The following is a 14976-nucleotide window of genomic DNA, read 5'->3' as shown; positions in this document are numbered from 1 at the left end:
CTACCATAATTAACTTTGTTTCTTGTATTTAGAGGTGGTGAACAGTGAAAAAAAGGGTCATGTTTGCCATAGAAGAAAACTTGAAACTTTGAACATTTCAAGTTAAGGTCTAGATAAATTGAAAAAAAATTAATTTCCCTGTATACATGTAGATACTATGACAAAGACTATTCATGTCTTTTACTGCAGAATATACCTTACTTTTGGAGAAGAAAGACCATCTTCCAACAGAAATCAGCACAGTCATACTTGTAGCATTGTTCTTAAATCATATGTTGTAGTTAGTTATTGTATTTTGTTCTTTTATTGATAAAGAATACTGCACACACATCTTATATTTTTTAAAATGTTGATTTTTTTCAGTGAGAGCAAATATCTACCTTCCTTATGTATGATGACTGCAAATAGTATCTTCCTAAACATGTTTACATGTGGAGACATCAGAAACTACTAAGTCCTGAAAAAGATGATTTTCACTTTTCCCCCTGCAGTTTCTGCTAGAAAAAACATATACAAATCCCCTAATGATTTTTTTAAAGTAATATTTCAATAAGTTACTAGAAAGATTTCTCAGATGTTCCATTGCAGAGGCATTTTAAATCATAATAACAGACAAGAGAAATCATTTATTTATCGACATTTTAACTCAGACACTGCCATATATACTGGGAAAGAAAAGAGTGTTTTCATTGAATAATTGTCTACCATTTAAAGATTGCATTAAAAGTCATGCAATCTCATACTTTTTCAAAGGAGTTACAAAAACTTTTCTAATTCTTTGCTCACAGTCATCACTTTTAGAGAAGGCATTGATTGTCTGTTTTTCTTACTACTTTCAGACAACCCAGAGATAGATTTTCAATATTGTTATCTATAAATGTAGATAAATGTTGACTCCAGGTTTAGCTTGCTTGTCTGTGACAACAGCTTATTAAGGTTGAAAAATCAATTCATTGCTCTATATTTCAGCTCAGGAAATGCTGCCACTGCTGCTCCTATGTGATCAATTTTACTGCATAGAATGACTTTGGGAGGCAAGATGGTGAAAGACAATCTGTCCCACCAACAGCAGTCACTCGTAGCTTAGCCTGCCTACAATTATATTATTCAATGAGCCATATTCCATCTGCTGATACTTCTAGAAAGCTTCATGGTGGAGCTGTAATATTAAATACTAGCCTTAGGCTGAAAAGAAAAAGAATACATGGGTATATGATTAATTAATATTTTACTTCTCATCAAAAAATCAAGAAACCACAGAAAAGTTCCTTATGAACTATGACACATAAAGAGGAAATACAGCTTTCCTGCTATTTATCTTCATCAACTATCATGACTGCACAAGTAGGTAAGGCAATATCTGGAAAAATGTCAGGAAATATAATCACAGATAAGGGCAATGGTGATATTCTGCTTTTAACTCAGAAGTATATTAAAATATGCATTTTGCATTAAAAAACAAACAGAAGCCAAACCAAAACAAAAAAAAAACAGAGGGAAGGAACTGCAGAGATCTCATGAGATAGGAAGGCAGGTATCTAGCTAATCACAGCTCATCTCATCTAAAGCCAGCTTTCAAATAGGACTACAAAGGAGTGGTCCACTGGCGCAATTAATTGTTTTGATGGATTGCCCTACCAAGAGTTTTAGCTTGTAAGTATAGCAATAACTTTGAAGTAAAGAGAGTACTTTTAGAAGAAAATATCAGAGAAAAAAAAAAAGTTAAGGGAATATAAAATTATAACAATATATTTCATTTTGAAAGACTATTTAAAGCTATGTAAACAAGTGGCAGCTTATTCAGTACCATCACGTGTAAACTCTTACTTCTTTCTAGTACACTACCCTCTGAAGAGTTCTAGCTTGACAAGTACTGAGACTGAGAAAGTCTTAACAGGAGAAACTGGCAGGAAAATTGTGTTGTGATGAACATACTCTAACACAGCAATAAACCACACTAAATCAGTTTTTGTACATAAACGCATCATCTGGCATTTTCCGTGTTTTGCTCCACTGAGCTGAAATGACTGGAGTAATGAGGCTGATGTCAGAGGCCCATAGTTTGACCTTTGTCAGGCTGCTATGTAATTCATAAGGTTTTTTGCTAGTACAATTAAACAGCTGTAATTAAAAAAAAGTAACAAAAATATCTACATAAGAAGCAGCAGCTCATTCAAGCTTATTCAAAGATAATTGCCCAGCACTATACCCCAATCAATTAGGAACAGCTCAAAGAAGTCCACAACAAGCATAAATCAAGCAATCTGGACGATGCTTTACACCTCAAAATACTCATCCACCTCAGCCCACAGGAAGGTGAGCATGAGTCTGGTTTGTGGAATTTCTGCTCATGGAGGACCTAGGAATTTTTGAGTTTTCTCTGCATTAACTCCTTTGTCACGGGAAGTAAATATGCATTGCCTGTCACGTGGCTTCAGTTGTCACACTGCACTTTAGGTGTGCATTTCATCTGTTCTAACCTAAGCTAGGAAATCTACACTGAAGCAAAGAGGCCATATAAATTTATTTCTCGTAATTTATGTGACTATATTCACTACTAGGTCTAGCTCTGTTCTCTATAATTAAACAAAGATATATATATATATATATATAGAAGCATTCATAAAGGAGTCACAAATACGATGAAAGGCTCATACTTTCCTTGAACTGAGTAGTACAATGCATATAGCTTACTACAGGCAGGATTAGGGGATGACTGACTTTATAAATATCTTCACAGGCACCAGAAATATCATTAACAGCTCTTGGGTTTGGGATATAAAGGAGAAACAAGGAATCAGGTGTAAGTATGCATTTCCATAGCAACTTAAACCGATGCAGTTTTAGGTTGCTATGTCCCTGTGTTCTGCTGCACCTAGTGAAACATTCTTCTGCCTCCTTTTCCAAGCAGAAAATCACAGCTTTTCAGTTCCTATACCTTTGCTTATTGGAACATTTTCTGTATCGTCCATTTTCATGTCACATATTTCTATGATATAGTCCCTAAATTGAACTAAGTAGGAAATCTTTGTTAGACTTAGTGTAATAACTCAAAGATGACACACTTGAAATCTAATATTTTTCTTAATTCCAACAAAAGTTAGATTTATGTTCAATTTTACTGGAAAGAGAGTAATTATCTGAGATGACATGTTCTTGTAAGAAAAATAAATATGGCATTGAAATATTTTCTGAGAAATACCATTAAATAATCAGATTATGTAATAGTAACTCAGTTTTATAATTCTCCATTCTACACCTCAAAAACATCAATGAAATTATTTACATTACTAGCCTACATTCTTATTAGAAAAGATTGATCAAGACATACTCTTTCTGAGATATACTGTTTCTACTCTTGAAAGGGGCAAAAAGAGATGGATAGCTTTGGAATATATCAACTGGAGTGTTAGCAGAAAACAGATATTTTTAATTAACTTTGGGGTTACAAATGCTAAGACAGAGTGAAATTCTATTCACGCCTTTTTTTATTATCTGTTTTTGCCTTTATTTAATATGGAAAGATTACTTCTGTAATTTATCAGATTGAAGCTGTCTTTACTGAAGAAATAATAGACATTATTTGGAGATATTGCTGCTTTTGTAAGTAGATTTTAGCTACAGAGTTTAACAAACACACCCATGAAAAGAAATAAAAATATAAATGCATTAAACTGTTCAAACATGTAAAACTTTTTAAATTATTTTCAGAGTTAAGTGGTTTCATTATACAACAGGTAAAAGTTGATATTGGATTGTTGCTTCTTTTCAAAATTAAAATTGTATGATTTGATACTATTGGTGCATAATTTAAATGATAAAACTAATACATGCCCAAAGAAGTCAGCAAATTTTTTAAAGAAGCAGAATTTATCTGATAAGTATATTTCTATGTAGTTCAAAAAATGAACTAAATATGAGGAGCATTCCATACTAATCTTCTCCATCTTTCATTTTCACTATAAATTCTACATTAACTGACCTACATTTAGTTCTGGTTGTACAAAATGGGATAACTTGAGAAAATCCACTTATACATGGTCCTAATTTTTATCCTGGAAGACTACCTTATATTCTCCAATAGCTGATTTTGGTTTTCTCATTTAGATTTAGGCTTGACAGCATTGAGCACACGAGAATGAAACTTTAAAGTAAAGAGAACTGGTATAAGTGTTAAAAGGACATGAGACAAAAGAAAATAAAGAGCAAATGTTAAAACTTCTGGAAAGAAACATGGATTCAATATCTCATTTTCCTTATATCTGATTTCATATTTTGGTAGCTCTGAATAACCCCTGACTTTCCAATATTTAGTTACAGTACTGAGATATGTAGCTACAAGTTCAAGGTTAGTTTGGAATGATGATTGGTACCTATAAAATCCAGTAAGAAAATACTGGTTTTTATAGGTACCAAGAAGATATCACATGTTCTTCATGCTTACATTCTACATTTGTGACAAATGATCTGAGGATGAATCAGAGGGCTGAGAGCAAAAATATAAGATAATATAAGACAAAATTAGAAAAATATGTTTACAGAATAATCTAGTGCCAGTTTATCTCTTTGCTATTCAGACAGAAACATTTAATGTAGATCTTAATAAATCATTATCTGAAAGACTGACAACCTAAACCAAAACAAAAATAAAAAGAGGAAAAATAAACATGGAGAGGTGAAAGATAATGTAAGAAAAGTAAGCAGCCACATGGGATTCAGTCCTTGAAATTTTATGAAAACAATATTAACTGTTAACATTTGTTTGAGAAAAATGTGAAGTCTAGGTCTCTCAATTATCAACTTCTCTTAATGCCTCATTTCCTTTTTGATTTAAGTGTTTGTTTAGGTTTTTTAAGAGTAAAGAAACCTAAACAACAAAGTTGGTTTTTTTTCATATAGTCCAGCAGGCAATACAGGAAGGGAGAGATGTGCTCTCCTTCAAATCATGTTGTTGTATAGTCTCTTAAATCTCAAGCAAGCCTCTGGAATTAGATATACTCTCAGATGTTAGGGAGAAAGACAGAATTGGGACTAATTACACATCACATCACATTTTGGAAATATCAAAATACTTATTGTATTTTGCTTTTTTTTCTCTGTCTGTTGGCATTGAAAACTCTGCTACCCTTACCATCCGAAAGAAAGAAAATAAAGAAATCCAAATTTCCAGATGTGGGGGATTGATGAAGTGGTGAAGCTCTGGTTGAAGGGTACTGCTGAACTCCCTACTAGATGTTCTCTTATTCCTATCACACTCTACCCATAGCAGCAAGTCTAACACTTCAGGATACTGCTGGAGTGACAAAATTTAATTTTGCATACGCTCCCAAGAAAGTTTCACAGGGTATCTTGCAATTATTCATGCTATGGCCTTGCATCACCATGTCTGCACTAGCTGGGAACATATCCTGTCTGGATTTTAGTGTGGAATAAATACCAAATTACTTGGTACCAATGCAAGATAGGCAGCTATTGATATGTGTTTCAGAAGAAATGTAACAGTTTTGGCAGCAAAAAGGTGAATAAATGCTAATGGTATTTAATACTGGAGAGGATATTTGATATCACTTTCAATTTTATTATGTGGTTAGTAAGGAAGGAAGGTAAAACAGCAAAAAAAAAAAAAAAAAGACAAGTCTATTGCGGTTTGACTGATCAAAGAGCTCCTACAGCTGCTCACTGAACTGCCACGACTACGAGCTAGAAAAGATTGCAGCCATCAGCTCCAGGACATAACATAAGTTCACAGCTGAACATATGAGTTTTCAAGAACAGTTTCATTCAGGCAGTGGTGGTAATTAATATTATGTGGCATTGCATTGTCAGCAAATTTAGTAAAGCCCTATTATACAATTTGGAACTGGCCTGATTTGTCAGTCTGCCAAACACTCCTATCACAATGATCTCTAAAGCCATAAATGAGAGCAATACTTTGAGCAATAATCCAAACAAATATATTAGGAATTTTTAGGTATATAGGATTTACTTGAAGTTGCATTACCATAGCATCATTTTTAAATACTTAAGCCTATCTCCTAGACTGTATGTTGAAAACAAAACCACACACACACAAAAAAATAAGATTACTCACTGTTATAAGTGATGTTAAATCCACGTCCTGACATAGAATGGTCAGCTTGAAATTCCAGACGCAAAATATGACCATTACTGGTAAGATGGGAAGGAACTTCAGCACCAGTAAATGTTCCAATTATGGGGGAATCTACAGAATCGCCATCTTTAACTGCAAGGAAGTCAAACTGAGATTCCAAGTCAAAGTCATTAAAGGAGAGATGAATTCGACTCCCAGGGTCTGAAATTATTGTCCAGATACAGTTTAAATTATTCCCGTATCCCTCTGGATAATCTGGTGAAAGAACTGTTCCCATCGGTGCAGTGAAATTGGAAAGACAAGGAACTGCCAAAAAAAGGAGAGATAAATTAGATAATGGACTAAAATATTTCAATAAGGACTTTTCTAGTGCTAAGTTTTTGCAAGAAATCTTAAAACTCGCTGAGTACCTCAACTGAATAATCCATTATTTGTGGTGATATGTGAATCTGGAAAGAAGGTTGTTTTTTCAATATTCATATCGCCTTTTTCTCAATAAAACTACCTCTCAAGCAGAGCTCACAAAAAATACAGAACATATGTGTTGCATTGGAAATCCATGGCAGTCCTTACAATTTACTCTTGATAACAATCACTTGGCACCACTTATTTTCTCTTGCAGGGAGCTGCTTAGATGAGCAGACCTCCCACTGAGCGCATTAAAGGGGCAGAAAGTCAATAGTGCCCTTATCATTTGTTGCTCACACAGAGGCACAAGAAATTAAGAAGCCTCAAAGAGATGAGATGTTTTGTTGTTATCAGGATAACATATTATATTCAATAAATTCAGCTGAGCCATATTAAATTGAGTTGCAGAGATGAAAACAACTGATTGCACTCTGAATATATTTGATCCATACTATTTAGTGGAAAAGTTAAGGTAGGTGCCGCCACAAATAAGTATCAAAACATTGTATATACCTGTGCTATATAATACAACTTATGCCACGTAGTGCAAATGTTTTACTTATGCTATGTAGTGCAAATGTTTTACTTATCCTATAGAATGCTGCTGGAAGAGAGCTATGAATATTTATGATAATCTAAGTGATAATAGGTATTTATATAAAATACATGGGGGAAATGTAAATAATTTAAACTCTTGATTTCAATTCTGCAACTTCTAATCTGAGGAAATATATTAAAATTTAAGACTGGCTATCAAAATTGTATCGTACATAATTTACATCATAAAATCAACAGAATCCTACAAAAAAAAAAAGCCAATAATAAACCACTATATCAAAGCACATAAAGAGAATTGCTATAAGACTTGGTATAAGTATATAATGTACATCCCTTGGGCATGTACATTAGGCAAACCTGCTAAGAAAAAGTAAATTCATCCTATCAGGAGAGTTAATAGCTTTTTAACTCTGAAATCAATCACACAAATAATTACCCATAATTATTACCCATAAGTAAAGCTAATCACAATGCCTTAAAAATAATAAGAAGAAAATATGTGGTACATACAAATACAGATTGGTATGTTTGCAGACCACTGGTTGTTTTCTTGGCAAATGATAGATTTCTCTCCAATTAATTCAAATCCAAACTGACACTCAAACCTTAAAACATCACGATTAGAAAATCCGTCCCCTTCTCTAATACCATACAATGGTGTTCCAGGATCCCCACAGCTTTCTTTTTCAATTTCTGTTGAAATAAATAAGGGATTTATTCATAGAAGAATAAAACAAACTTGCTGCATGTATATGCTGACATGTAGAAAATTCTAAGCAAATTAAAAAGATCTACATAAGAACAGCTGTCAAAATGCACCACTGAATCTGATTTTATACCCCAGCTTCTTAGGGAGGAAATTCTGCATACGGGGGAATGAGTGAGTGGTTGTGTTGGTCTTAGTTGTTGGCTACAATTCAACCACTACAAGGGATTAGAAAAATCAAAACTCTTTGTGTTTATAAAATACTTGAAAATTAAAGGATATGAGGAAAAGGGTTTCTGCCCTATTTTATTTCATAAAATTTTAAACCTTAATATCATTAAGTAAAATAGTGCTACTAGAACATGAACTCTTAAAAATAGAAACAGGGATCAGTTCCCCAACGTATAAACACTGTGCATGTTCCAATACAGTTCAAATTGAGGTACCAATGACATGGTAAGGGAGTGGTGGCACCAAAAGAATTGCCCACAGCATAAAAGGAGGCTAGACATAAATAAATATACAAATTTATATACACATGCATTATGTAAACATATCCAAAAAATAATTTCTCTATAGTCAAATAACATTTTACCACAGTAGTCTTAACAGCAAGTAATCTGAATGATTACTACCTCAACAAATATTAGAGCTATGATATTCTCACAAGCTGCATCCTGTGTGGAACTTTCAGTGGTTACAAGCATGGAAGAATGTTCTAAAAATTTACATGTAATGACAGCATCAAACACCCTGTACCATAGTTTGAGGTTTTCTCTTTAAAGGACTTGAAGCCTTTTCTCTTTTTCCCACATTTCCATATAAGATAGTTTGACTACAATGTAAAAACAGAATAGCAAGTGTTTTGATTTTAACACAAACAATTTTTCCAGGGTAATGTTTTCAGCAGCATACACTTGATTTCTCAAAGCTTTCGGATATTAAACTTCTAAATACAATTAAAATGTGACACAAAGCAAATGAAGACCATTCAATTTTAACAAGAAATTGAAAAAGACTTGAAGATTATCTAAAAATATACTCCACAGAGTTTTGGAAGGCTTTATTATTCTGTTTAGATAAATAAAACTCAAAAACCACAAAAGAAAACAATCTAATAAAAAGCACAAAAAAACATGAACACTTCTTTTTGGTTTATTTGTATTTTTTTTCCAAACAGTTCTATGAAAGGATTGATATAATTTACTATTATAAAAGCAAAAAAACCCATGTTCAATTTATCCTGAGATTACAAACCTCAAAAAAAAAAAAAAAAAAAAAGTTGCAGCTTTCCTGAAGAAACAACATAAGCTATCCCAAAGAACACACGAACTCACTCTCCTTTCATCAATTTTCATGTGACTGTTAATGTCAGATCTACAGAACCGCTCAGTTTTTAACTGCTAAAGAAATATATAGTTTTCCTAGGCTGTCCTGGTGGATGAATACAATCCTAAATTTTGAAGTAATTTCATATTTCATTTGGGAAAACAAATATATTCTATATACAAATGAATTCTACAAACTAGTTCTCTAGCAAGTGACTACATCATGTAATTTACTGTAGTTTTCTCAAACAATGTATAGAAAATGCAGGCAGTAAATGTATTTATATCTACTGCAATTTACTCTTTTTTGGGTCTTCTATTCTGATGTAGCTGGGCAAGAGATTCCATGTTTTTTTCTCAAATTTGAAAAGATACGTAGCTGATCAAAACTATCCTTTTTAGGACTCAAAGGAACTGCTCTGCATTCAAGAAATGTTTAGGCAGAGTAAAGTCATTTCCAGGAGCTAGCTGGGAAAAAAATTCTATGTGATTGCTGTATTTGAGAGATTACATCCTGTACTTAAGAGATTATATCCATAGCCTTATGCTGAATCTCCTTTCATAAACAAAATCAAGTTGAACAAAATGTTGTATGAATAATAGATTTAAATTAATTAAACCAGTCCTAAACCTCATTTGTATTAATTTAAATTTATAGCAAATATTTCCTTCTTTACTTTTAAAATTTTTCTGGATGCATTACTTGCAACACTTTTATACACTTTCTAAATTTTGTATTAGCATCAGTTCATCTCTGAATTTGAAACAGACCATTTCTGTAATTACTTAATTTTCCACAGGAGCAGAAATAATTTTGTTTGAGTTTCTGTTTTGTTTGGGGTTTTGCTGCTGTTTAGTTGTTTTTTTTTTTTGTTTTTTTTTTCTTGTTAATTGAAGTGCAAATACTTCTTAGATTTCTTTAGAGAATGTCAATAAACTTTCCTTAAAACAGAGAGAAAAAAAAACCAAACTGATTCCTGGGCTTTTGTCATATAATCACATTTTAAATAGCATGATTTTAGGAAAGTGTATTAATATTTGTTTTAATTCACTAAGGAGTAAATTAAAATCGGATTTTTTACTGCTAGTTCTACCACTTGTGTTTCAGCTTCCCTGCACTACATATTTTGTTTCAAAACTTCCTAAGCAGTTAGATCCAGAGCCTGACAGAGCCTCTCTTCTTGAAACACTCATACTAGTCCCTCATTGTAAATAATTCATTCATGATAAACAGATGTAATTTACTGTTGTTTTACGATTAGCAGTAAAACAGTAAATTTTCAGACAGATTAATTATTAATGCCATAATTAAAACATAAAAAACCCCACAACTAAAAAATTGGAAATGTCAGTGTGAGGCAGCAAATTGTGAAGAGAAGGAGAAGGTATATGGGCTACTTTTCAGGAAAATAACTTGAATGCCTGTCAAGAAAAAACTGCATGTAAGAGTCCATTGCTTACTGTATTTGTTGGACTAAAATATTAGTAATTTTTATGCTCTCTTTGATGCAATACAGCTGTAAAAAAAGTGCCATTCACAGCAGAAATTGTTACAGAGTATATTTTAGTTTAGAAACACTGTTTCTGTAATACATTAGTCTAAGTAATTGGAATAAGTTTATTATATATATCAGCTACCTTGAAAAGTCAAAAGTAAATTTGTTGGTTAAGCACATTTTTGTATTTTATTTTACATTTTGGTTACTTTGTAGTGTTACGTATTGGTTTTTGATCTCTTTTATGGTTCATTCTGCTTTTTGAGATTTGCACTTTATGTTAGCTACAATGAGATGGCTAGGATGGATATTTGCTTTCCTGTGATCATTACCACTGTGATACAAAAGATAAGTATTGCTATTTGTGCCTAAGGAAAAAACAACACCTTATGATAATATTATTTATGGTAAATAGTCCTTATTTCATTGTAGCCTTATAAAAAGGGCAATAACCTCTACCAATAAATAAAATTGTTAAATGTGTTAACAATGAATCAGACATATTTTGTGTTTTAAGTTTTTTGAGATAGAAAACAAATCCATTTTTGTTTTCATAAATTATTTCACAAAGAAGGACATTAACAGTAAAATGAGGGATGATTTCTGATGATGTTACAAAGATATCTTTTTTAAAAAGATAAACTCCTGCTGAAACTATTTAGGATACTAAGTTTGAAAAAAAGCAATTATCCTAAAAAAAAAAAATCTATACAGTTAGCAGTTTCACAGCTATTGAATTAATTTAATAATTGCCAAAGTATTCTAAAAAGAAATATCTAGAAAATATATCAGATTAAGGGAAGAGTAAAAGAACAATATAAAGAAAATTAAGATAACCATCTCCTTTCATTTTAAATTATCCTTACACTACTTTTGTATATCTCACTGAAAGATTTTGCAGGTTTCTACCCAGTGATGTACTGAAGGGAGAGGCCCAGGCTACAACAGCGCCCAGTATATCAAGATAGGAATGTTGTTTTTTCTTTCTTTTACCCTTCTCTTCATGTGAAGGACAAGCCCATTTTGGAGGTGACTAAGGGGGCCTTGGGGAAAAGAAATGGTCACTTGCTACACAAATGCATTTTGACAGAAATGCACTGGAGTTAGGGTTTGAAGAGGTAACTTGTCTGTCTTTCCGTTCCTGTAACTCAAGAGTGAATAAAAGATAAGAATGTGATTCCTATAAGGAAAATAATTTTGAAAGAAAAGAGATCACTGGTGCACCCTGGAAAAGGGCACTACTGAAGACTTGTTATTACTTCAGCAGAGATTCAAAATAGTAATCCTTCAGAGAAACACCAAGCAAGACCAAACATTCTATATTTTAACAACATCTCAGAATAATGCTCATTATTTGTTCTACTGACTGCATCAAAGGAAATATGACATGCAACTAGATTTGTTTATTCATCAGTAAAAGAGCATTTGAATTCATTACACAGTATTTTTTGAAACAAAAAATACTGGAGGAACTAAATACTAGGACGTGAAAAGAAAGTGCAAGTATGTAATTCAAAAAGATAAAACTTGCTGTTTGATATTTGAATTCTTTATGCAAAAGCTACAGACATTCACCACCATATATAGATACACTGGCATTTTTCAAGATAATACATTAAAAATTTATGTAATCCCACTTTGAAATACCATGGTATGCACAATTTATATACATATTACTGAATACATATATCTAACTTAGTTGTGAAATTGTTGTGCTTATATTCCCAGTGCAGGATTTTCTTATTCAAAAATTTAGAAAAATAGGCCATCATATATTTCACAGAATCACAGAATAGGTAAGGCTGGAAGGGAGCACAGTGAGTCATCAGGTCCAACCTCCCTGCTCAAGCAGACACTTTGCCCGGGATTGTGTCCAGACAGTTCATGAATATCTCAAATAAGGGAGGCAATTTGAGTTACTTTTGCTGGCAAAGGCCAAGGAACCAGTGTTAGCATAATGACCTTTAGGTTTGCGTGCCAAGGTTTTGATAGTGGAAGGACTGTGCCCCTGAAAGGGACCCATGCAGGATCACATTGAGAAGAACTGCAGCCTGTGGGAAGAGCCCACACTGGAGAAGTTTGTGGAATTCTGCCCCCCCTTGGAAGGGCCTCATGCTGGAGCAGAGGAAAGGTGCAAGGAGTCCTTCCCCATGAAGAGGAAGCAACAGCAGAGACAGTGTGTGATGAACTGAGCAGTCCCCATTCCCTGTCCTGCTGTGCCACTGAAAGGGAGAAGGGAGAGAATTCTGGAATAAAGTTAAGGCCAAGAAAGGAGAACCTGGGGGGGAGAGTGGGGGGAGCGGGGACAGGGGGAAAATGTTTAAACATTTTGTTCTTTATTTTTCATTATCCTACTCTGATTTTGATTGGCAAAAAATTAAATTAATTTCCCCAAGTCAAGACTGTTTTCCATCCCATGGTCACTGGTAATTCTGGCCTTATCTTGACCCATAAACCTTTTGTTATGCTTAATCTCCCCTGTCCTGCTGAGAAGTGGAGTGATAGAGCCACTTTGGTGGATGCCTGGCATTCAGCTGGAATCAATCCAACACATCATCTATCTTATCCTGAAAATTCAAACTGAAATATTAAGGAGAAAAGGCACAGAAAAAGCAGAAATAGGAAAAATAAAAACTAATAACTTATGAATGAAGAACATATACATTTCTCAGTATAAACCAGGATAATAAATAATGTAAATTACGCCATGTGTCTTCATAGTATGTACACTCAAAAAACATAAAGAAACATATCAGACAAACAGTTTTGGACCAATTTCAGCAGTCTTAGACGATTCTTACCAATTTACATGGTAATAGATTGGAGATTGGTTGCATTTATTTGTAATAGGGTTTAGGTATCTGTAAACAAACAGAAATTTGAATCATTTAACAGTCCTTCTCCTAAATATTTTAATGTTTGTATGTATCTTCAAATAAAAGAGATAGCTTTGTGTATTACCTGTTACTGTAAAGTGGGAGTATTTTTAAAAACAAAGGATGAAAGTTCTATTGTGAAAGAATAAAATGTCTATTTCCATGTGATTTTCAGTTGTATTTTAAAGGTTATCAATATCCTTATTTCCTTCTAATGATCAAATTTTTATCTACAGATTCCAGTCTTGGGAAATCCAGATATATAAAAAATTTGTTTCATCTTAACCACTATTTTTACCTAGAACAACTAGTGTGATTTTCTCACCCTCAATTCTGACCAGAATATTTTATATTTATTTTGTATTTATTTTCTTTTTTCTTTCCTCGTTTGCCTAAAAGATAGGAAATAAGAATCTTGTGTAATATGTAGTGGGGCTATTTTTTTTTAGCAATTGGCAAGTGTAAAGATAGGGAATGAATCTTGCATTGTTTTTAAATACAAGCAGAATGGAATGATGCCTGTAGCCAAACTATGAGAAAACTCCATCTGTGCCTGACTGCTCCTGGTGTGACACCCATTACAGTGTCCCAGCACCTTCCCTGTGCTCCTGGCTCCCTCTGCAGAAGAAACAGGTATGCAAAGGGAGGAAAGGAGATGATGAGGAGGATTTAAGCACAACAGTCTTTTCCCTATATGAATTCATGAGATGTTTTGTCTATAATGTGCTATACAGAACAGCCATTCAAGGGTATAGGGTCAGTTCTATTCTGCTCAAATTCTATGGGGAGAAAATAAATCTATAAAAAGAGTTATTCTTTCCTTACTATGTAGGTGGTGATAACTCTCTATGCCCTTGTTGAACTGTGCCAGTTGTCAAGGTACTTCTCATTTCCTGATCATATAAATTGAAGAGCCAGAATGTGATCATTTCACAAAGAAAAAAATGGGGAAAATGAATTAAAGGAGGATAATTTTTCTAATGAAACTCATAGAAAAGTCAGATGAAGATCCTCTGAGAATGAAGTAAGAAAACAATGGCAGACACCATTAAAAGTAACATTTTAAGCATATCACTAACACTCAACATTTCTAGTATAAAGAAAAAACAAGTTACAGCCATTCTTCATGACAATAGATTTTTCAGAGGGACAGCAGATATATCAATATGATTTTTACTCCCTAATTTACCTGAAGTTTTCTACTACTACCATAATATATTTCATGACTACGTTCTGTTATATATTTGAGGTACTTACAGATTTTATGGACATACATATTCCTTCTCTTCCTATTCAGGACTGTGTTCCATATCTAAAGTTGAGTTATTTACTAGTCAGCCAGAAATAAGCTGGCCTGGCCTTAAATAATAACTGCACCTCCAATAACATAAGTTACATCCTTAATTTAGATTTAGAAAACAAACTGTTATGTAGAACTCTATCCACACAAACAGTTTAATCACACCGTGAGACTTCCCATTCATATAAAAAA

At 33.2% G+C, this 14976-nt stretch overlaps 1 protein-coding gene across 4 annotated transcripts in view; it reads right to left on the bottom strand.

The window, feature by feature from the left end:
• CSMD3 (CUB and Sushi multiple domains 3) overlaps window positions 1–14976 on the bottom strand; it is a 585000-nt gene that overhangs the window by 249467 nt on the left and 320557 nt on the right. For all 4 annotated transcript variants that reach the window (XM_058018891.1, XM_058018902.1, XM_058018909.1 and 1 more), the window contains 2 exons: window positions 7589–7771; window positions 6092–6418 (listed from right to left, as the gene is read on the bottom strand). In XM_058018891.1, coding sequence (XP_057874874.1) covers window positions 6092–6418; window positions 7589–7771 — 510 coding nt within the window. The remainder of the gene's footprint in view (window positions 1–6091; window positions 6419–7588; window positions 7772–14976) is intronic.

This window comes from Melospiza georgiana, chromosome 1 (assembly GCF_028018845.1).
Source record: "Melospiza georgiana isolate bMelGeo1 chromosome 1, bMelGeo1.pri, whole genome shotgun sequence".
NCBI classification, from domain to species: Eukaryota; Metazoa; Chordata; class Aves; order Passeriformes; family Passerellidae; genus Melospiza; species Melospiza georgiana.
The sequence above is the reverse complement of the archived record's forward strand: the minus strand, read 5'-3'. Positions and strand labels throughout refer to the sequence as shown.